This window comes from Scleropages formosus, chromosome 12 (genome assembly GCF_900964775.1).
Source record: "Scleropages formosus chromosome 12, fSclFor1.1, whole genome shotgun sequence".
Classification (NCBI taxonomy): Eukaryota; Metazoa; Chordata; class Actinopteri; order Osteoglossiformes; family Osteoglossidae; genus Scleropages; species Scleropages formosus.
In genome coordinates, this window is record NC_041817.1 from 22,675,919 (window position 1) to 22,699,423 (window position 23,505).

The 23,505-nt window shown below is 45.8% G+C and overlaps 2 protein-coding genes and 2 non-coding genes across 4 annotated transcripts; all 4 read left to right on the top strand.

Annotated features, from left to right (window-relative positions):
- Positions 1 to 9,661: 9,661 nt before the first annotated feature.
- LOC108928463 (centrosomal protein of 164 kDa-like) lies at positions 9,662 to 13,678 on the top strand. The gene is made up of 5 exons (XM_018742400.2): positions 9,662 to 9,698; positions 10,524 to 10,635; positions 11,723 to 11,939; positions 13,153 to 13,263; positions 13,442 to 13,678. Exons 1-5 carry the CDS (start codon positions 9,662 to 9,664, stop codon positions 13,676 to 13,678), a joined length of 714 nt encoding a protein of 237 aa, XP_018597916.1.
- A 1,367-nt stretch (positions 13,679 to 15,045) lies between these two features.
- LOC108927764 (translationally-controlled tumor protein homolog) lies at positions 15,046 to 19,039 on the top strand. Its single transcript, XM_018741300.2, has 6 exons — positions 15,046 to 15,171; positions 15,799 to 15,872; positions 16,374 to 16,558; positions 16,994 to 17,099; positions 17,281 to 17,397; positions 18,646 to 19,039. The coding sequence occupies exons 1-6, from the start codon at positions 15,144 to 15,146 to the stop codon at positions 18,646 to 18,648; spliced, it is 513 nt and encodes a 170-aa protein (XP_018596816.1). The 5' UTR covers positions 15,046 to 15,143; the 3' UTR covers positions 18,649 to 19,039.
- LOC114912076 (small nucleolar RNA SNORA31) lies at positions 16,590 to 16,721 on the top strand. The gene has a single exon (XR_003798066.1). It is a non-coding gene; the product is annotated as a small nucleolar RNA SNORA31 (small nucleolar RNA).
- On the top strand, positions 17,137 to 17,206 carry LOC114912075 (small nucleolar RNA SNORD58). Its single transcript, XR_003798065.1, has one exon. It is a non-coding gene; the product is annotated as a small nucleolar RNA SNORD58 (small nucleolar RNA).
- Positions 19,040 to 23,505: the final 4,466 nt, after the last annotated feature.

A 23,505-nucleotide genomic window follows, 5' to 3' on the forward strand; every position in this document is an offset into this window, starting at 1 on the left:
TAAATCGTACCTGTATTGGGTTCCTCATTCAAAACTCACCAGCCCTAAGCAGGTGTCCAAGTCAGGGTCTCAGTGGAGTGGAGCCTATCCCAGAAGCACAGGTTCTAGGCTAATCGGTGCGCTGGATGGATGGTCTCGCTGAACGAGACGCCAGTCCGTCGCAAAGTAGCAGCACAACCGCAGTTATATGTAAATTAGAACAGCATATAAAAATTAAGGGTCATGAGCTTTAATCAAACTGCTGTGAGAAATTTTCAGGAAACGAGCAACGTTTTGTGCTGAAACTTGAGTTTTTCAAGAAACAAATTCCAAAGTTTCAGGTTCTCCTTATGGTTGATCCTCCATACAGTACATCTGGCTTGCGCTCTGGTTTCCTCCCACAGTCCAGAGATGCATTTTAGGTGAGCTGGTGACTCCAAATTGCCAGCAGTGTGTAAATTTGTGAGTCGTGTATGTGTGTGTGGCTACCTTGCGATGACCTGGCATGCCATTTGAGGTGCTCCCTGCCTAGCCTAGTGCCCTTTGCTTTCGGGATAGACTCCAGACCACCACGACCCTACAATAGAACAAGCGGTTATTGATAGCGAGAGAGTAAATATATCTGATGAGGTAGGTGTCTTTAGCGATCCACTTCCACAGAACCATCAGTCAGTGTTTTATATGTATATATGTGTAATATTCTATAAAATTCTGAACATATATGTCTTTGGAGTCGTCTGAGAAACACTCCGAGAGAGATGGAGGAGCCTGATGCAATGCGCTCGCTAATTAAAATCCCGCCTCGCACCGGCGGCCAAACGGCGGACGATGATCGCTCATGTCTCTGCGTAAATGAACTCCAACTGTAGGACAACCTCTTCAGGAAATATCGCAGAAATAATATCCTTGTGCGGTCCTTCACGTGGCCGCGGCTCGAGGCGAAAGCGCAGCCGTGTGTCCCGCGGTAAAGGGGGGGGCTGCAGCTGTTGTGTTTCAGCGTGCCGTGCTGCCCCTCACCGTTCACCCCCCATCACCCCCACCCCCAGCAGCTCTCATAATAATCGCTTCATATCAAGAGCTCGTACATCATATACATCGGTTCCAGTTCAGAAGTGTGTACACCAGCCTGCGGTGCCTCCAGAGGCCACCACACACACACACACACACACACACACACACACACTCACTGTTGTTATTGTTATTACTGTTATTAACATTAGAGTTTCTGATTTTGTCTGGTGCAGTTACAGTTTCACCCTGTCAAAGAGTATGTTATGTTTTTTTATTATTTTTAATAATTTTGCCAGTGCTTGGAACACACCTTCGTCCACCTGTAGCGGGAGGGTTAAATACAAAGATAGAAGGGAACAGCGGGTAGCACTGGTGCCTCGGGGCTCCTGGGCTGTGAGTTGAAACATGACTCAGTGTGTGTTCTCTAACAGTGTGGAGATGTGTTTCAAGTGAATTGAAACTGCAAATTTTCGTGTGTGTGTGTGTTTCATTGCTGTAGGTGACTGGTTTTAGGTAGCTGACTGGGGTAAACCTCCTTGGGTAAAGACTTCCATGAAACACTAAAAATATTATTTGTACATTCACATTTGTGGTGGCGCAGCACGTTTGACTGGGTCCTGCTCTCTGGTGGGTTGGGGGTTCAAGTCTCGCTTGGGGTGCCTTGTGATGGACTGGCGTCCCATCCTGGGTGTGTCCTCTCTCCCTCCAGCCTTGCGCCCCGTGTTGCCGGGTTAGGCTCCGGCTTGCCGCGACCCCGCTTGGGACGAGCAGTTTCGGCCAATGTGCGCTTGTGATGTACAGCAGGGTAATTTTTACTGTATCGGTTTAAGGTAAGTACCTCGATAGCTACAAGGGTACAGCCATGGAGGTGACCATTTGAGCCCGGGTTCTTGAACAAGTCGATGGCTCTTAGCACTGCACTACTCACTACCCAGTAAGATATTTATCAGTATAAATTTAGGTTTAGTACCATGTTTTAAGCTTTTCTGGTATGACCCCTCTAGGGACTTGAACAAGCAGTCGCCGGGTTACAGCTCAGGGTCCTTACCTGCACGCAGTTATGTGTGTGAGTTCATTGCCGGGGCCTCGAACCAACAACCCTTTCGGCCCCAAGCCCAGCATCGCCACAACATCAGTTAAAAGACATCATCTCGACCGCAGTGACGCTGTCGCCAGGTCACCGCCTCCCTCCGGCTTAGCCCGCTGGTGTGGGGGGTGGGGGATCAGCACCTGCAGCAGCCCATTAGCCGCACCTCCCCCTGGGGGTATTGCGTAGCATCGCGGCTCGGAAGCGACGCCACTCAGGGTACCGTAGTAATAACCGTGTGACGGTCCTGCCGGAGCGTTTGTCAAAGGCACCGTGGAGGAGAAGCGCTCTTCCCACGACCGCGAGCGCAGCACTGACACACAGGGCCACACGTCTCCTTTATACACACACTTCGATCGCGAATATAACCCGTAATTCCTTCCTTCCTCCCGTCTCCTCTTCCGAGCAGCAGATCAGCGCGAACGCTGTAGGATACATTTAAGGCCGACGTAATCTATCAAACGGCAGCGAAGGTTTGACAGCTCGGTCGGTTGTCGTTCGCTTTGAGTTGGGAACGCGGAAAGTCCGTGGGAGCGGTTCAGCGAGCGGCCTCGGGCGTGGGGGTGGGGACGGGGGCGGGGACGGGGGCGCCGAACGCCGTCCAGGAGAGCGTTGTAATCAAACTGAAACTGGACCCGTTCCCTGACCCAACGCTGGCAGAAGAGAAACGAGGGATTTCTGTACGAGAAAAACACGGCTGGTTGCCATGAACGAGCGCCCCCCCTCTCTCACACGAGCCAACTGCCCTCCCACACACACACACACACACACACACACACACACCTGTATGTGCACACATTCAATACACATCACATTTACTCATTCAGCTGACAGTCTCCTCCAAAGCAACATATAATATTAATCTACTTATAATTATTTGCCCATTTATACAACGGGGTAATTTTTACTGGAGCAATTTCCGGTGAGTACCTCGCTTGCTCAAAGGTACTACAGCTAGAGGTCGGGTTCAAACCGACGACCTTGCCCCACATCAAACTAATTCCTTTTGTGATATTTCCATGACAAAACACCATGTGAAATAATGTATTTCCTCCAGTTCACAACACACTGCCTTTACTCTGATATTACCTCCCCCCGTCAATAAATAACAAGGTAAATGATTGCTAATCAGATCCTAGTAGATCCTGGGACCTAGTAAAGCAGAGCTGACTCCAGTCCGCTGATCATGTTTGATATTTGCTAAAATAAAGGGTCATGCTGGGCTCACAAGTATTATTATTATTATTATTATTATTATGCACCTTTCATACAAATTTTTGCTGAGTACTTTTTGCAAATAGTGCTTTAGAAAAAATAAAAACAAAAGTGTGGTGTCTCATGCAGGGTGAAAAACGCCTTTAGATCATACTGGGGGTAAAGAAATGAGGTAAAAGCAGGAGACGTGTTGATATGAAGAAATCTGTTCCAGCACTTTACAAACAATGAGTAAAATCAGTAACTGAGCAACGATTCCTTTAAATTCGAGGTCGAGGTGCGAGCCTCTTTCAACCATGCAAACAAAAACGGCAGAATGTCCTGGTCCCGGATGACTGGACGCTGCAGTACAGTCCACTCTTGGACGTGACGAGTTTCACAGCCCAACACGTGTGTGCGTGCGTGTGTGTGTGTGTGTGTGTGTGTGTGTGTGTGTCCAAACAGCAGAGTCCCTGCTCAAATCTGCGTGACGTACAGATGAGACGTGCGAGAGCGAGAGCGGCAGAGCCGCGACGGACGGGCACCCTGGACGTTCATCGCCCAGCCGAGCCTGTCGACCTCGAGCGGAACCGCTGGCTCCGGTCCCACTCCGAATTCCTTGACTTCTAGACAAGCGCGGACTTTATTTTCGCTGAAAACGCCATTGGCGTTGGCTCACATGACATTCCCAAAAAAGGCGCCGTGGCCCAGGGCTGCCCTGATTGTGCCGCATGACTCAACCAGCCAGGAATTAGAGCGGCAAGGACAGCGGCCAGCGCCGGCGCAGGAGCGGGACCCGAGAGCCTCGCCGAAGTGAGCCGGACGCCGGCAGCACGAGGAGCATCTCACCAGGAGCCTGGGCCCCGAATTCCCAGGCCGCTCTGTGAAGCTTGATCATTGAGAGCGCAAAGCAACCCGAGCCAGTAGGGGGCGCGGCGGTTAGCGGTGCGACTTCTAAACTCAGAGGTTACAGGTTCAAATCTCACCACTTACTGCAGTATTCTTGGGAGAGACGTTTACCCTAAATTATTCCAGTAAAAATTACCCAGCCGTGTGAATGGAATAATTATTCTAGGCTGCTTTGGAAAAAAGCATCAGCTAAATTAAAAAAACAGAAATCAGTAGTAAAACACACAAAGCTCTCTACCCACACAATGAAAGTGCACCGTTAATGACTCCACTATGTCTTATGTTTAATTGTCTGCTGTTGTTATTATTTAAGTTGCACCAATTATTCAAATAATAGTAATATATTATACCATGCAAATATGGGTTGTATGTCACGGTTTGTCATTTGCTCTAGTTGTGGTCCCGCAAACATGCTGTTTTCAGGACAGGACGCTATATAACAATAACTTGCATTTCTAAAGAGAATTACTGATGATCCGCTTCAGGTCGTGCCATTATTTTAGCGAAGAAGATTTGCAGGGAGGGTTCCTGAAAGACACACACACACACCCACCATCTGAAGCTGCTTGTCAGGTTATTTTACATATACATGAAGATCTTTATGAAACATTTCTTTGGTATAGGTAAAGGTGGTGGAACGACCTCCCCCTTTCACTCGGAACTGCTGAATCTCCATCTACATTTAAGAAGGGTCTAAAAGTCACTCCTTCCAGATGTTCATGTCAGGCACCAGAACTTTGAGATCCCAGGCAGGGTCGTGGCAAACCAGAGCCTAACCCACCAACAAAGGGCGTAAGGCTGGAGAGGGAGGGCACACCCTCGCAACGGGACGCCGGTCCGTCAAAAGGCACTCCAAACAGGACTCGAACCCCAGGACCAAAGGAGAGCAGGACCTGGACAAACCTGCCGCACCACCACGCCCCGAAGAAGTAACGAACCCAGTAAATCATGCATTGCACCTACATTTCAATTTACACTTTATGCTTGGCCTTCATCATTGCAATGACTCCAGTGAGAGTCCAGTGCAGAGGAATTTCACACAGTAACACTATTAATGACATATATTCTTATACTTCATTAATTTCTCATAGTGTAATGCACAGAAAATATGAGCAACATAATAAAAGTCATACAGGATGAACCTGTTAGCCAGAAAGCGCATAAAACAATGAGCTGCAGCCCAGTCTGACAGTGAAATAGAGGGTTGCAGGTGGGTGCTGGGGTTAGCGCGGAAGGCTGCAGGGTTGAATCCCGCCTCCTGCTGAAGAAAGTGTTTACCCTGAACCGCTCCAATAAAAACTACCTAGCTGTCTAAATGGGTGAACTATTGTGAGTAAATTTGGAAACAAGCTTTATCTAAAAAGAAGGATTGTTGACCTACATCATAGTTCTTATGAATTTTGGAAGATTAGGTCTTTTTTTTTTTTTTTTGCATTGTCTTAGATAGACACCTCCATAAAAAAAAATATTTTAATCTTTTGGATTTGAGCTGTATTTACATGTGTCTGTATGTATTTTCTATTTCTTGGTAAGCTGGCGGTGGCACAGCGAGTAGTGCCACTGTCTCACAGCTCCTCGCTGGTGCAAAAGGATGTGGGTTTGATGCCTGCCCTGTCTGTGTGGAATTTGTATGTTCTCCCCGTGTCTATGTGGGTTCCTTGGGGTGCTCTGGTTTCCTCCCACAGTCCAAAGACATGCTGTTCTGGTTCCCCCATAGTGTGTGAGTGACAGAGAGAGAGTGTGTTCCTTTGATGTATGGATGAGTGACCCAGTGTAAGTAGTGTATCTAGCAGTGTAAGTCACCCTGGTGAATAAGGTGTGTGGGCTGCTAACACTACATAGAGTTCATTAGAAGTTGCTTTGGGGAAAAGTGTCTGCTAAATAAATAAATGTAATCTGATTCTGTCTCTCTGCTGTTATTATACTCCATTATTTATCACTGGAGTAAAGATCACATCAAGGGAAGTACATAATTGATTTAATTATCAGTGTATAAGATAGATAGATAGATAGATAGATAGATAGATAGATAGATAGATAGATAGATGACTGACACAAAGTAGCAGAGGGCAGCATCTTAGGACATCGTCATCTGTCGAGCTCTTGCCATCTGACTGAACGAAAATAAACCTGGACGTGAGCGCAAGAGGTTACGGGAGCAGATAACAGGCCTCATCGCTGACGGTGCTGCGGGAGCCAATCACCTGCTTTCTTTGCCAGAAAAGGCCCAGAAAAAGAGCTCCTTGTGGACCAGCTGCGCCCAATTTCTCGTAAATATATGGGAAGGCAGGCCTCCGGGGAAGTCTGAAACCCAAGAAAGAACTTCCTGCTGTAGCTTGGAGGATAATAGACAGCCTGAAGTGTTTTGGTAAACATCCATCCATGTGGAAGTACAGTAAAAGCAAGTGATTTGTACAGAACAATGAGTGGGGTTTTTCTCTGAATGCTATCACGGTATTAAAAGTTAAATCCATTACAGTTTAACTTGTGTCCATGTTCATCACAGGCCTTGGGTTGCAAGGACACAGTTAACAGAGCTTTGATGACTTGGGTCGTATGTGCATCACATATCTGACCTGATGGGTTACATACATTGAAACTACACATACATACATACTGTCTGACCTGCTTGTCCCATACGGGGTCACAGGGAGTCGGAGCCAAACCCGGCAACACAGGGTGCAAGGCTGAAGGGGGAGGGGACACACCCAGGACGGGACGCCAGTCCATCACAAGGCACCCCAAACGGGACTCGAACCCCAGACGCATCGGAGAGCAGGACCTGACCCAACCCACTGTACCACCACACCTCCCCACATTGAAACTAAAGCAGACATAAGTGATGGGATGATGCCCCTCCAAATAAGGGTTCAAAAACAGTTCAATGTATTCAATTCAGAAAATTACAGACGAAAAATAGTCACAACTTATTATTATTATTATTTTCTTTCTTTTTTTTTTAGAAAAATGGAACAGCTAATTGTGATTGGGAAATGCAGCTGAAGTAAGTGGCTCCTCGGATAAGTCGCTCTAATTACTTCTGTAAAGACAGTACATCATATTTTGTCTGAGCTTAATATAAGAGGCCTGTGGGCAGCTAAGCAGTTTCTGACACGCAGTGCATTCAGGCAGGAATAATTGCCTGTCCAGCTTAATGTCCTTTTTTTCCTTCAACAAAGCCTATTATTTGCCAATTTCTATAGCCTAATATGTGCTGGAAACAATTATTAGATTTACACTGTCAAAGGTCCCTTTGGCTCCTCGAAGTGAACCTTAAAATATTAATACTCCAATTACATTTACTTAAATTAAAATCATTTATATAATATGACAATATTATTACAACTTGATTTAACACCTTTGCGCTTATTAAAATAAAATCCAGCCCATTGGAACTGGTAACGCTATGAAGCTCATTCTGAATTTAAAAACAAGGTTTGCAGTGAAGACTTTTCCCACAGCTCTGCGTGGTCCTGTCGGGCGGAAGGGGACGAATCACGCCGCCCGTTGCGCTGGATGTCTTCCGCCCAAGCCCTGTGAGTCTCCCCATGGTCCAGTAACACAGAAGAGCGGACATGCAAATGGGAAGCAGCAGTGGACCCCCTGCGCAATCTCAGCGCTTCCCTCTTAATTGAGCCTTGGGTCGTCTCCGACCAATAAAACTTAACGCAGCACGGTAGCGCACCATTATGTGAGCCATAGGAGTTTCTGTCCTGATGGCAATTTCTGCAATTTAATCCCTTCAGTTGTTATCCCTGTGAACATGCTGGATGAAATCATAAAAATATTTCACAGATATGAATTGTCTCATTGTCTGTGTGGCTCCAAAGGGAACAGTTGGTAGCGCGGTGCAGTGGTTAGAGCTGCTGCCTTCGTGTCCAAAGATTGCTCGTTTGAACCTCCCCTACTGCTGTAGTACCCTTCAGTAAGATATTTACTCTAAATTACTCCAGTAAAATTACCCAGCTGCATAAATGAGTGAACAATTGTAAGTGGCTTTGGAGAAAAGTGTCAGCTAAATGAATAAATACAAATACTCTGTGTTTCCAGGGAGGGCTGCTACAAACTTGCTTTGTTAGCCCATGTGATGGTCTGATGGATGGTTATTCAATCTGACTATTCATGTTATTTTACATATACATGAATACCTTTATGAAACATTTCTTTGGTATAGGTAAAGGTGGTGGAACGACCTCCCCTTCTCACTCAGAACTGCTGAATCTCCATCTACATTTAAGAAGGGTCTAAAAGTCACTCCTTCCAGATGTTCATGTCAGACACTATAACTCTGAGATCATAACTGTTGAGTAACAGATAAACTTTCACACAGCTACTCGTGTAATGTAAATGTTTAAAAAAATTTCTTATTAGGAATTCGATTAGAAATCATTGATATTAGGATAGAGTTTTATGCAGCTACTTGTGTGATGTACATTGGTTCATATGGTGGACAGTAACTAACTGTGCTTTATAATCATGCATATGCATCTAAGTTTCTCTTTCTGCTAAATGGATACATGTAAATGAATAAATGTAGAAGTAAATGTACAGTGTAGCAGGATTAAGTAATAATGCTGTGCAACACCGCCCCCTTCTGGCCATCAACCATAACAGCAGCAGCCTGGCTTGAGGGGAAGGATGCACCCAATCAATCACAGGGCCAAAGTGAGCTGCAGCTCAGACCCTTTCCATCAAATGATGAAACTGGAAAGAGGCAAAGTTGGTGCTCATTAACATCACACTCCCCTAAGCTAAAGGTGTGACCCAAAACGGTCCATATTGCTCCATCTCTGCCATCAGACATGTCTCGTGATTAAGAGGCTCATTAGCATGACGGGAAATAGGCCGGGAGTAGCCAGAAGCACGGCGGACGACAGATGGATGCACCACGTTTTGTACATAACGTAACACCGGTGTAAAGAGTGGTGCACCAGAAACACCAAAAGTGACAACGCAGAAACGAAAAGGGCTGAGAAAATGTGGAATTTTGAGCACGGAACAGAAGCCCCATGTTAGATTGTGTCATTCATATGGCTGATACAGAAAGGAATTATATTATATTATATTATATTATTGTAGAATATTACGGAATATTATCATGTCAATTTTTTCTTATATCCATTATTTACCTTTAGCTAAGGTAACTTAGAAAGTAAGATTATTATTATTATTATTATTATTATTATTATTATTATTATGAAGTTGATGGCAAATTCAACAATCATCTCTTCCGAACAAAATACATTTTTTGGAGGTGAACTCCCTGTGCTTCACTCTACATCACCCATCTAGTCTTTTACCTTTCAAAGTCCCGAACTGCGGTTGTCGAAACGTCACTGAAGGTAAACACAATGACGTCACAGTGGCTGTTACCATGACAACAAAGCTAAACACCATAAACTGTATATAAGGCAAGCAAGCTTTTCCGAAGCTGAACATCTTGTGTGGACCCCCCACAGACACCTCATTTCCCTGTCCGAAATGTCTTTTCCGTACAGCGAGGAGTTGCTGAAAAAGGGTGAGATGAATCTTTTTCTCTTTTTCTGCAGTTTACCGCGGCCTGTTTTTACATCAGCAGTGGTGGGATTTCAAGGTTTTTTACGTTATACAACAGTCGCAAGTGTTGCTCGTGAGCGCAGAAACTCGCCGGTAGGGGGCGCCGGAGTCCCTTCGCGAACGCACACGTGACCTGAACGCCGGCTGGAAGAAAAATTTTGATCGCTCTTCCTTTGAGCGCAACTAAGCTGAGCAGGAATCCCACTTAGCCATTTTTTTACACATGAAAATCTATTGCATTTGTACAGAGCTTGTCATGGGGAAATGAAGACAGTTTAAAATCTCATTTCCTCGACATCCACCAGATATGGAAAAGAGGACAGTAGGCGGAGAGTGTTACTTGTTTGGTTTGGTTGTTGACCTTTGTGCACTTGATAACCTGGTGTTCTAGTAAGTTGTTAAGTGTTATTAGCTAGTAAATGTACTAACTAATTCTTATGCTCAGCCCTGTTGGAAAATTTCCTCCCGAGCGGACATCATTTTCTGGAGGAGGAAATTGGTGCGGAGCCCATTATTTCTGCCAGAGGTATTAGAGTAAAAACGCAGTACTGTGAACAGCATAATCAGTCCAGCCCTTTTATAGTGTCCCAGTTATTACTTCTACCTTAAATATATATTTTTCTGATAACAACAATAAAAAACCAAAAAAGTATTGGATATTTAGAAATTTATTTATTTACGCCTGACTGACACTTTACATTAAAAGATGAGTCCAAATAATTAGGAGCAGCTCTCAAATTTCGTAATTATCCAATGTTTAACGTTTCCATTTTTTTCCTTCCCTCAGAGATCCGACAGTTCGCCCGAGACATTGGCATCAACCCCATCGAGGAGCCAGATCTCATGTGGTTGGCACAGGAGGGCATCCGGAAGCCTCTGTCCGCTGAGTGGAAGCTCTGGTCAGCAATCCCTCCATCCGCTGCCCCTTACATTTCTTCATTTAGTTGACACCGCTTCCCAAAGCCACTTACAGTGATTTACCCATCTGTGCAGCTAGGTGATTTGTACAGCATCAATTCGGGGCTAATGCTTTGCTCAGGGGTACTGCAGCATTTACATTACATTACATTTTTTTTAATTTACTTAGCAGAAGCTTTTCTCCAAAGCGACTTCCAATGAACTCTATGTAGTCTTACCAGCCCACACACCTTATTTACCGCGGTGACTTACACTGCTAGATACACTACTTACAATGAGTCACTCATCCACACATCAGTGGAACACACTCTCTCTGTCACTCACATATTATGGGTGAACCTGAACAGCATGTCTTTGGAGTGTGGGAGGAAACCAGAGCACCAGGAGAAAACCTACACAGACAACGGGAGAACATCCAAGCTTCACGCAAACTGAGTGGGGATCGAACCCACGCCCTCTCACACCACCCAGGCACTGTGAGACAGCATTACATTATATTTACATTTATTCATTTAGCAGACGCTTTTGTCCAAAGCAACTTACTAGGGGTACTATGCAGTGTTACTAGCCCACACACCTTATTCACCAAGGTGACTTACACTGCTAGATACACTACTTACACTGGATCACTCATCTGTACATCAGTGGAACACACACACTCTCTCTGTCACTCACACACTATGGGGGAACCTGAACAGCATGTCTTTGGCGTGTGGGAGGAAACCAGAGTACCCGGAAGAAACCCACGCAGACACATACAAACTCCACACAGATTGAGCGGGGCTGAGCTGTGCCACCGTGCAGCAGGAGCATGAATTCAAACCCGAGTCTTTTGACTGTAAGACAGCGGGTCAAGCTGTGACTCTACGTTTGGACAAGTGTTTCTTGCGCGCACACACACTTCTCATGGGCTCTTGTGTGTGTTATTACTGTAACGAGCTGAACTCTGCTATACATTCTTAACCTGCTATATTGGTTATACTGTATGTACTATAATCTTACGTTCAGTGTGCTTTCCTTTTGGGTTCCGGGATCAAGAACAACACCCTCCTTTCTTTCTTGTTATAGCCTGGACAGGACAGGGAAGAAGTATTTTTTCAACTTCTCCACGTTGGATTTCATCTACGAGCACCCTTCGAAGGAGCCTTACCGCATCCGGGTGGCGCAGGAGCGGGAGCGTTTGCGTGCCCAGTCCAAAGACGTAGCCGCTAAAAATGAGAAAAATACGAAACTAAAGGAGGAAAAAAAGGAACGTAAGGAGAAGAAGCCACTCAAGGCCTTTTCAGTAAGTACACACTGTCACTTGTGCGGCCCTTTGCGTTTTCATCATGAAGAACCTCAGCAGTATGGCTGGACCTCAGACTGAGCGCTTAACCTCCTGAACCAGCAGTGTGCTCTCTCTCCGCTGTGAATTCCGTGTCAGGTCTACATTGATTCTGAGTCTTCCTGGTTCCACTGTGATGCGAGCCATGTAGAATACGTCACAGATGCGGCCACTCGCTTTACCATGGGTTTGGATGCGGCAAAAAAGGATGCAGAAGCAGCATTCATCTAATGTTTTATTAGAACACCAGTACACAGGGAAATAACACTCTCAGTCCAAAGACCCCATTTCTTCCAGGACCTGCCCATCAGGCCAGTCTTCCCTACCCCCTTGGCACCCCCAGGCTCTCTCCTCTTTCTCCCTTAACACACCCGTAGACAGTCACCCCATCATTTTCCCCAGAAGTGCCCCCAGTGGTTGCACACCCACGTCACATTTTTCCCCACAATGCAACTATTTATACTAGACAGATTTCCCCCCAAAACAGTAACACAGGTTATTACAATAATTTAATTCAATTTAGTTCAACTCATTCCAGTTCAGTTCAATTTCATTTCATTAAATTCAGCTCAATTTAGCTGAATTCAGTTCAGTTTATTCTAAGAGTGCTCTTCTCACCAAGTTAACACAGAGTGCTGAACTAAGTTCAGGATATAATTCCAAATATGATGCAAAGATTCAGTACAGAAAAGCAGCAAGTAGCTTGCAGCTATTAGTATGAGCCAGCTGGCAGCTGAGGAGAGGAAAACAAAAAAAATCCACTATGAAGAGGGGGACAAAAATAAACCTTTGGTGGTCCAGGTACCAGTGATTTTCCATCCTTCCTGGGTATTCTACTGTAGTGGAAGGAAACCTATGTGAATTAGTCTAAAACAAAAGCCCGGTATGTCTGTTACACAGAAACATTGCCCATCGAAGATAAGGTAGGTAACCAACCTCCTGTTACTGATCCCATTCAGTGTTCAGGTACTCCATCTGAGACACTGCCCGTTTCTACCCCTTCCACCCACCAACAGAGGTTTGTGAATCAGTCACTCCTACTGGGGAACGTGAATTAAGAAAAATTACATTTAACAAAACATCTTCCTGCTGGTTTGTTTTACCATTGTAACAATGAAGATGGTTTAAAAATTGCTCTCATTCTGTCACTCACTGCATTCACTGTAATCCCAAGGCTCCTGTCTCTGGCCTGGGCTCCAGTCCAATAGGACTTAGCCCAGAGAAGAATGTACCTTTTTCCTCACCTGACCAAGATGATAAACAGCATAAATTCTCTGAAGAAGAGGTAGGGTCCTTTGACTCAGGAAAGTGCGAAGGTTGCCTGTGACACACTGTTGTTATTTGGACAGGAGTTGGCTGACAGGAACAAACAATTAAAGATAAAACTCCATAGACGTGGATCTGCTTTGACTGAAAGACATTTGACACTGTTGAGACATTTGTCTCCCATCTATTTATTTCAGGACAGTGAGGACAGCGATGTTATCGTGGTGAGCAGGGCAGCTCCCCCGGAGAAGATAAGGTCAGAGCTGAAGGTCACAATGGTGAAGAGACAGAACCAGTACACTGTAAAAAAGACAGAAGACAAAAAAATCAAACATCACGTCTTCAGAAAGGACAAGACTGAACTTCAGATCACGTCACGGAAAGGAAATCATAAGAATGTGAAAGATAAATCATTTGAAAAAGTTTATAAATAAGCACAAATAGAGCAAAAAGGCAAAAGGATACAGTGTTTAGTGGAAGTGGTCATGCAGCACTACCTGTGAAGTTCCAAAAAGGTGATAGAATCTTCCAGAATTCATTAAAAACATACTTCATTTAGCTGATGCTTTTCTCCAGAGTGACTTTACAATGTGAAAATACTTATTAGTTACCCATTTATAAAGCCAGATACAGCTTTTTGTTGTTTTTTTTTTTTTTTTTACTGGAGGAATTTAGGGCACAAAGGTATTACAGCTGAGAGTGAAACTTGAACCTATGACCTTTGCAGTCAAAGACTGCAGCTCTAACCACTCCGCTGCCCCCCCTGAATTATGATGCTGATTATCTTATGATGCCTCATCTCAGGAACACAATCATAAACAATCCCACAATCAAAAAGTCTTTAAGTAAATTGTTTTGTTCAGAACTTCCAAAAACTATAAACAAGTAATGGACTAACACACAGTGTGAAACCGCTTGTCCCAAGCGGGGTCGCGGCAAGCTGGAGCCTAATCTGGCAACACAGGGCGGAAGGCTGGCACCCCAAGCGGGACTCGAACCCCAGACCCGCCAGAGAGCGGAACCCCACACCCCCCTTCATAGACTTACGGCAAGGCAACAATCAATAAAAGCTTTGTTAAAAAAGAAACCCCCACCATTTTTCACAGCTGTGGCTGTATAAAAATCTGATACCTATTAAACATTTTTGAGCTATGTTAACATTTTATTTTTGGTCGTTATGTTTCACTTCCACAAACTTCTATTCCGTTCCAGTGCAATGTTCCTCGTCGTCTTATTGATCATCAAACACTCCTGAACACCAGACGCGAACTGTCGACAGCGGAAACGGATTGAAACCAGGTGGTCCCACACTCCCATCCTACTTGGGTGCATCATCAGCACGGCATAAATACAGATCGAACTTCCTCAGCTATTTAGAAACAGCAGTGAAGTGAAAACAGCAGTTCGAAATAAAGTGGGAAATGTCATCTTGCCAAACACATAAGAATAATCAGCATGCATTCTATAGGGGGACCCTGGACAAGATGTCAGTCCATTGCAGGACAATTCTTGAATTCAATTGTTAGGTTGTCCAAAGTTATTTATGAGATTCTAAAGCAGTCCTTAGATACATCTCTCTGCCTACCTGTCTGTCTGTATGTGTGTGTGTGAATGAAAAACAGACTGCTGGGAAAGTGACCTCCTAATTCAAGAGTGCCGTCTTTCCCTGGTAAACGTTAAAGTTCGCGTTCGTTCATTCATTCCTTCGTCCGCAAGAGGGCGTCAGCATGCCGTGACGTCAGTGCGCAGCACGTATTTCAGCGTAAGACGTCAACACGTCACCGGTATCTAAGCGTAGTTACTGGCGAAATCAGTCCTTTTTCCACGGAGTCCGCTGAGAGGGTTGGGGGGGGGCCTAGGAGCCATCTTAGTGTCAACTTCTCGACACAATCCAACAAAATGATCATCTACAAGGACTTAATCTCCGGTGAGTGTCAGTGTCCGCTTTCTCGTGCTGTCGTCTTCGATCCAATACCATCACTATTTTTGTTTCACAAACTGCCTGAGTGTTAAGTACTTTGAGGTGTTCATTTCGTCCTGGGGGGGAGGCGATAGGCCTTCCGCCTCTTACCCGGATGTAATTGGGATTTGTCGTGTTTAATTTTCTTTAAAATGTTGACGTGGAGGTGAATTGATTTGTCTTTTACATACTTATAATACGGTTGACTTTTTCACGTCACTAAATATTCGCTCTTCGGTTTTCGTCGACTTACTTGTCTCTCGTGGCTTGTCGATGGTGGTAATTTGCAATCGAAGTTAGACATGATGGTTCCACCCGTTACCCTCACTCCTTTACGAGGTTTATTTAATTAAAAAATAATTAAAAGAAGGGGGGGGGGGGGTCGCTGTGTCCCCACGTCCCACTCCGGCTGCAGTCACTGTTGGGGGAACACTCTCTTACCCGGTGCCGTAGCTCCGTTCCAGTAGATCTGGGAAATACTAGTGTTTGATTCGCGCATGCGCCGTAACTTGATTCTGAGTGTGTTCTGGTGCATGCGCACAACGTAAGGGGAAAAGGCGTGGGTTCTTACTGTTCCTTATCCTTTCCTCCTAGGAGATGAGATGTTCTCGGACATCTACGACATTAAGGTATCTCCGACCGGAGTGTTGCTCGAAGTCGAGGGAAAGGTATGTTGATTATTTGTTTCACTTTTAAATTCACATGTGAATGGCCTTGGGAAGATTTTGGAATGCAGATCATTGTGATCATAAGTCCTAGGGATTTTGCCTAAAGTTACTTTTAACATTTGGGTTAGTGTTTAAAAGTATGAAATTATTTTAAATCTTTTTAAATTAGTGTTTTAAAGGGTAGCAGATGGGACAGTAGTTTTAAGCCTCAACTTTTGAACCCAAAAGGTGGCAGGTGGATATATTACTTTCTCCTGTAGTGCTCTTGAGAAAGGTGCTTACTGTAAAGTTACTGTAAGAATTTCATGGTTGTATAAATGAGTAAATTATTGTAGGTAACTAACATTGTATTTTGTGTTTTCAGTTAAATGAGTAAATGTAGAAAATGTTACTGCTAAACGCTACATTAGCTTCATTCTGTCATGTCTTCTCTTTTTGGTTTAAAAAGTTTTTTGTTACTGAATGATGATCACATATCTGTATACCGTCCTCCTGTCCCAGATGGTCAGCAGGTCAGAAAGCATTGACGACTCCTTGCTTGGCGCCAACGCCTCTGCAGAGGTCCTTGATGAGGGCTTTGATTCCGCCACGGTCAGCGGCGTGGACATTGTTCTGAACCACAAGCTGCAGGAGACATCGTTCACAAAAAACAGCTACAAGACATACATCAAAGATTACATGAAGTTGTGAGTGATCCTTACTGTCTCTCCCACACTCCTGCATCCATTGACAGCCTGAAGCTATATGTCTGGCTATTCGGGTCTTATTGATAAGGATGCTAAAGCAACATCCCAGCGCTTTCTGTCTGCTCTGCCCATAGCGATACAGATTGAAAATGGGATAACATGCTTGCTGTAGAAGTACATATGGCAGGATTTCCCAGCTGGCTCCTATTCTAGGTTCTTAGTTACTACAAGAAGTCTTAACAAGATGGATAGTTTTTTTTTTTTTTTTTTTTTTCCCCCTCCCTTCTCCCCTCCTGACCTTGCATACATGAACAGTTAGTCCCAAAGTAGTAGTATAGTATAATTTCCTCTAGTTCCTTTGTACAGTTTGGTGAAAATGGGAACTCTGTCCAGTTGTGCTTTTGACGAGGGAGTTTTTTTTTTCCCCCCACGCAGAGTCAAAGCAAAGTTGGAAGAAACCAACCCAGACAGAGTAAAGGCCTTCATGACTGGTGCACAGGAGGAGATCAAAAAGATCATTGCAAACATAAATAACTACCAGGTAAGAGGAGAGATCCCATCTAAGATTGTATTGTGGCATGCCATGATGACATTCTTAGGACACCTTTGGAGGTTTAGGCCTGTGAAATTAAGCTTTGTCTGAGCATGCCAAACACAGGCTGTAAGCCTGTCCAATAAGTGAGAAGGTGACAGCCTTCACTGATGTCTTTCTTTCTTGTTAGTTCTTCACAGGGGAGTCCATGAACCCTGAGGGCATGGTGGGTCTGCTGGATTACCGTGAAGATGGTACCACCCCCTATATGATCTTCTTCAAAGATGGTTTGGAGATTGAGAAATGTGTAAGTTGAAGGAAAAAAAGATTTGATGTCTTGCCTTACTGCTATGAGTTAGATTTTACCTGAGGAAACTGTGTCTTGTCCTCAGCCATACACTGAAAGTGAATTTTTCCATTAGATATTTCTTCAAAGTGATGTAATGCACAAATTTCATTTTCTATGAGATGTACATTAGGAGAAGGACAGTTGCTGATGTGTGATTAAGTAGTTAGTTTTTCTTTCACCATATGCACCGATGTTCATGGCACAAATAGCTACATAAAACTTTACCAGAATATTGACGATTCCTAATCACCTTCTTAGTAGTTTTTGTTTTCAGAGATACTTGTAAATATTTACATTACATTGCAGGAGTAGCTGTGTAAAGGATTGCTCTGGGAATGATCTTTAAGTTTTAGTGCATGAACACTTATACCTTGCATGAACTTAAGAGATCATGGGTGAAGTGAGTCTGGAAGAGGTGAGTTTTAAGACCCTTCTTAAATGTGGACAAAGATTCAGCAGTTCCCAGTGAGAGGGGGAGGTGGTTCCACCACAGCGGAGCCAGAACCGAGAACCTCTGTGCTTTACCTGTCTTACCTTTATGTGCTTTTTTTCAATTTAGGTGTGGACTGTATTTATGGGGAAATTTGAGATGTGATTGGCTAAAGTTAGCAGTTAATTTTAAAGTATTATGGGGTAAATCTTAACATGTTGATTCCCTTTTTTTAATTTTTTTTTTTTTTTTTTTTTTTTTTTAGTAGTGGAGTGGTTAGAGCTATCAACTTGCTTTCAGGAACTGGGTTTGAATCCTATTCCCTCTGTAGTACCTTGGTCAAGCTACTTGCCTAAATTGGTCTAGTAAGAATGACCTTGTTGAATGAATTATGTCAGTGTGAAGCAAACCAAACAATGTAAGTAATGTAGGAGAAAAGCAGTGATGAAGTTTATAAATATGAATAATATTAAGGTTCTGCAGTCTTTTGGAGGCAGCTTCCTCTTTGCCGTAACCATTTCGCTAATTCTGGAGTCTTCGAATACTGTTGCTGAGGTGTTCAAGTCTTTTCAGTCGGCACTTTGTGAAGAACTCCCTAGGACATGGTAAAATGAAGGGACTTTAAAAGTACAGTGAAGCTGTCATAGTGATGGCATCCAGTGAACATGGCATCATTTAGCTTTTTTTATTATTCATTCAGAAAGAAGAAATGAGCCCTTGGGTTGAAAACTAAACATTTGTCCTCCTAACATTTAATCTTTTCCTCCTGGTTTCAGTGATGTATCTGGATGCAGTTTCTCTTCTCTTCTCTGCTGTCTGCTGCTTCTCATCAGTACTGACCCAAGATCAAGTCCTGGACTACTTATTTGCTCTTTGTTTGGAGTGGAAGAATTGTTTTAAACATGTCAAATGATTGAATATTTTGGCCAGCCTTCCCCCACATCCAACCAGGCACAGGACACCTTCGGCAATGACAGTAGACAATGTTTGAGAAAGATGGTGTGTATGTACACCTTTATTGTGCAAGGACACTTTGCCCAAACCAGGATTATTTGCAAAACGCTGGTTCTGCTCAATATCTGTTGCAACAGGTCCAGTGTCCCTTCCCGGAAATTGTTTGGATTATTTTTTGAGCTGTAAAATTTGAAATAAACCACTGAATAAGTAAAAGTGTTTAATAAGTATAATAAACCACTGAATAAGTCAAAGTGCAAACTTGAATTCATCAAGGATGTTCTCAAGGAAGCTTTGAATTGGACTTTACAGATGTTACTCTTGGTCTGTCTTGGAGTTCAGTTGCTTTGTATTTAATTAAAGGTAGTCCAACACACTGAGGTAAAAAGCAAATGTAAATTAGGTCAGCAGATTAAAAGTGAAGAGGCCTGTACAGGCAGGCCCTGTATTACGAACGAGTTCTGTTCCTAAATCGGATTTGTGCGCAAGTCCGAACATTTAGGTACGATTCGTATCTGATGTCAGTCAAAATGGTTGTCTTAGTAACAAACTTCTGGATACACTAAAGTGTCTTTAATATAACAATACAGTAATAGTACAATGTAATAATAAATGTAACTATAGTATTTATAATAGAAGGTGGTGGAGAGGGAATGTGTGTAGGGATAAAAAAAAAAACTTTAATGTTCGCTTTTCCAGTGTTCCTTGACGTTTCACCTTTTTTCGATCGCTTTTCTATTTCCACTTGCGTTTTAGTCATGATCATTTTTCTTTGATGCATCACCATCACTTCCATCACATTTATGCTTTGGGGCCATGGTCATGAGAGTAAAAACAAAAAAACTAAAGACAAATACAGTGACATGAGACTGTTAACAACGTGGTCTGTGTCATACTTAGCGGGCAGGAGACTGAGGTGTGTGTGTGTCAACCCAATCGCAGCATTTTTATTGACGGTACACAAGGGAGCAAGTGAGATTCGTGGTTGGGGACAGGCGTGGGTCGGCTGATGCGCAAGCGTTGGTCTTGGCGAGAATCTGATGTCGTAGTCGAGGAGACGGTGCAAGTGTCGGGAGCCGTGGGCATCAGGAGCGGGAATGAGGAGAAAGAGGGACTCGGAAGGATGGGTAGGTTGTCGCAGGTTCACTCGAAAGCTCTGGAGAGATGGGTTTCTCAAACGAGATTCCAAAACCAGGGTGTGCAAGTGCGGCTCCTTTATGCCCCGCTGCTCTGATTTCGGGCGGGTGCGGACGTTCAGGGCCGGGTCGAGGGCATGACAGTCCAACCGAAAAGAACAAAGTTTTTGCCTTAATTGAGGGTCACGCGCCCATGAGCCGACGTACCTCTGTGGACGCGCAATGTTTCGATGCAGGTGGCAGAAGTAGCGCCCGTTTCTTATTACGAACCATTCTGTGTAACTCGAACTTTTACTGTAGTGGGCTTTACGTTTACATTTGTTCTTTTAGCAGACGCTTTTCTCCAAAGTGATGTACATCTAATAGAGAATACAATGTGTACATTACACTAGTAGAAATAGACACTTAGATGCAGATGTGATTCTTAAGTACAGTTAGTTTCTTTCCACCATGTGAACCAATGTACATCGCATGAGTAGCTGCATAAAACTTTATCCACGGTTGCCGATCACCTTCCTAGTAATTTTTTTTTCTTTAAACGGGGGGGGGTTGGTTTGTAACTACGGGTTGTACGTAAGTCGGAAGTTCGTAACCCGGGTACTGCCCGCATTGTCCTATCGCGGCTGGCTGAATCGCCATCATCCCAAGTACCAAAGTTGGCCGCTAGGTGTCAGCAGTGAAGTTCTGTACGTTTTGAATGAAACTCATACAAATCATTCCAACATCACCGTTTGCTTCTGTTACACAAGTCAGCGTGCAAACGTTCTCCATATCATTCTTCGGATGTTTCCATTGTTAATATCACAGGATTGAGTTTGTTTTCAGGCTTTCGATATCTAGTCACAAAACGTGTACTGGGTGGCTGTGAGTTCTATACCCTGAGTAGGTAGTGTGTGAGATACCTGTAGCATTGAAGTGGTGTGTGAGACAGTAGTGAAGATGATCGACGCAAGTGTGTACACGCCGTTGTAAACACCCTTCGCCGTATTCTGCCGCCTCCTCAAACACGTTGACTGCGTCATACGGAACACAGGCAGAGCGACGCCTTACGCTCCCCGTCAAATCGGAACGAAATGGTACAAATGGCCCCGGGGGCCCAGGCGTCTTGTCGTTTCTGCAGGACGCCATTGCATCTGGCCACCGGCAAGGCAGGTGCACGAGGAAAGCCTACGTGGAAGCTGTTTGGAGGGGGGGGTCACCGCATGAGCACAGCACGGTTAAGGCATCTGGAGCGGAACCACAGACAGTAATTGCACGTTCTCGTTGCGAAGCCCGTTAAAACGCTGGCAGGGAGGCGAATCCTTTTACTCTCCTTTGTGTCAAAATGTCAAAAAAGACTAAATGGTAATTGTGCGCAGGGAGCAGGATGACCGAAGATGAGCGGACTGTTCAGCACCAGCGGGTCGTTCCTTTTTAACCCCTTACGGCCACCAGCAGACCGCAGATCTCAGATGGGTGCGCTGGACCGCAGGTCCCATGGCAGGTCGCGGGACTGCCACGACGACACAAATCACAGACTCGCGCCGGACCCGACGGCGACGCGCTCGAACGAACGTGCGCTCCGTACAACCGTTCTGCGGGATTCGACCTCCTCTGCGGTCAATCGTTCGAGTTTGACCCGAGCGAACGCGGCTCAATTAGCGGAGATCCGCCGAACGCTGGCGGTTCGAGCTTTCGGAAAGAGCACTCGAAAAACGGCGAAGTTTCCCACGGAGCCGGGCGCTTGCGGATGCGTGATTCACCTGGCACTTTACTCCCCTTTGGTCCGGCGCCACCAACTGCTACAGCGGTTCGCCCAATCAGCGGTGGAGTCGATCAGCGCGGCGTTCCGTCCGCAGTTACCTTTGGGGAAAAAACACCACCTTCTCACCATCTTCAACGCTCTCTCCTGCACGAGGCCCGAATCGCACGCTGCGCTCTTCTCCGAGGCGCGCGGGCTGGGCCGCGTCACCCCCGACAGAGGCGCTCGGTTACGGCGACTCGGCGCCCCCTCCCAAACAATCCATAATCACGCTTTTCATAATGGACACAATTATCTGCAATTATTACAAGATGAGTGCCGCGGCCGTTGTTGTAATAACTCCACAAACACGCCCACGCGGGGATTCGGACGCTGCCCGGCTCCGCTCGAGCATCCACTTGCCTCGCAATTAGCCGGGAGCCAAAAGCCGGGGTCGAGGCCGGCGAGCGACCCTGCCTGATGAGCGATCGTCGCTCTGGCTTCAGTTCTACGGAAACAGTTTGGACCGTTTTCTTGCGAGCGCGAGGCTCTCTCGTCAATGGGCCTTCGGTGCCTTAGGTTATGTAAGAGCGATAATATTTCCATAAGAATATTAAAACAATGGCGCTGCCAAAATTGCCAGGAGGGAGGTGGGGGGGGGGCGGCGACCGGGGCTCGGTTGCGCGGGGCTGCCAAAGCTGGTGTGGGTGGTTTCGGAGGGGTCAGCTGGCCGCCCCCTCTCGCGCCTCCGCCAGCTCGGCCTTCGCAGCGCCCAGAGGCCGCTCTCCGAAGATTAGCCTCCCTCCTCCGAGCGGTTGCCGCGCGCGGCCGCCCCCGCCGGGCCGGAGGGGGGCTCGCGTCCCCGGGGCCCCCCGCAGCTCCGTTCGCTCGGATTCCTCCAGGAGGCACGAGGCCTCTTCCGTGCCCCTCCGCCTCGCTCCGTCTCGCTCAGCCTCCTCCCGCTCGAGCTGCCTTCGAACCTCTGGCGCGGAGCCGCTTTCGAGAAGGGAGGTGCGGCCGAGAGCCGCTGCCGCGTTCGGATCCCTGAAACGACGGCGTCCGTCCTGGAAGGAGAGTACCTGCCGGGGTCCGCGATCCCGCTCCGACGCTGACGGAAACCGAAGGACACGCTCCGCTCGGACTGGAAGACCCCCAGTCACCCCCCCCTCCCCCAACGGTGCGGCACAATTAAATATTAAACACGTTTTCTGAGGCATCAAAGACATCTGACACCAAGGAGCAGCAAAAAGACCGACGACTATTTCGTCGGGGAATATCTCCGTGGGGGGGGAGGGGCGGCTTTCGAGTGTGTCTAGGCCCCGAATCTTGGATGGTAGCTGCCCTTCGGAGTGTGAAAGGCTGCTTGGAAGCCGTAACGTGCTTTTTACACGCGTGATCCCAAAACGAGAGGCGGAACGCGGCCGGAGCCCGACGTCGCCGTCGGACACGTTCCCGGCGTTTATTCACAAACTCCTCACCTCCGCGTTTCTGCAGGAACCTTTTTGTGGGAATGAACGACAGAAAGAAAGAAATCAGGTGTTCTGCTCACACCCATGAAGCAAGAGACGCAGTACATGGTGATGAAGCACATTTATCAGTTTTTCCAACATAGCTTTACACACCAAGATACACCGATTTACCCGCCTATAGAGACGGGTCGTTTTTACTCCGTCAGTGCAGGGTAAGTGCCTTGATCTGGAGCAGTATAGCAGGAGCAGGGATTCAAACCCGGGTGCACTGATTGCAAGGCGGCGTCTCTAACAACTCCGCCCCCTGCTGCCCCGGGAAAGAGTGCGAAAACACCAGAGAGAAGAACACGTCCCGAA

What these genes read in the sequence shown, in the direction of transcription:
- LOC108928463 (XM_018742400.2), top strand. Translation starts at nt 9,662, where the DNA reads ATGTCTTTTCCGTACAGCGAGGAGTTGCTGAAAAAGG. An exon ending in TCCGCTGAGTGGAAGCTCTG is followed by an intron (nt 10,636 to 11,722) that starts GTCAGCAATCCC and finishes TTCTTGTTATAG; the next exon opens with CCTGGACAGGACAGGGAAGA. An exon ending in ATAAATTCTCTGAAGAAGAG is followed by an intron (nt 13,264 to 13,441) that starts GTAGGGTCCTTT and finishes TATTTATTTCAG; the next exon opens with GACAGTGAGGACAGCGATGT.
- LOC108927764 (XM_018741300.2), top strand. Translation starts at nt 15,144, where the DNA reads ATGATCATCTACAAGGACTTAATCTCCG. An exon ending in TGCTCGAAGTCGAGGGAAAG is followed by an intron (nt 15,873 to 16,373) that starts GTATGTTGATTA and finishes CTCCTGTCCCAG; the next exon opens with ATGGTCAGCAGGTCAGAAAG. An exon ending in CAAACATAAATAACTACCAG is followed by an intron (nt 17,100 to 17,280) that starts GTAAGAGGAGAG and finishes CTTTCTTGTTAG; the next exon opens with TTCTTCACAGGGGAGTCCAT.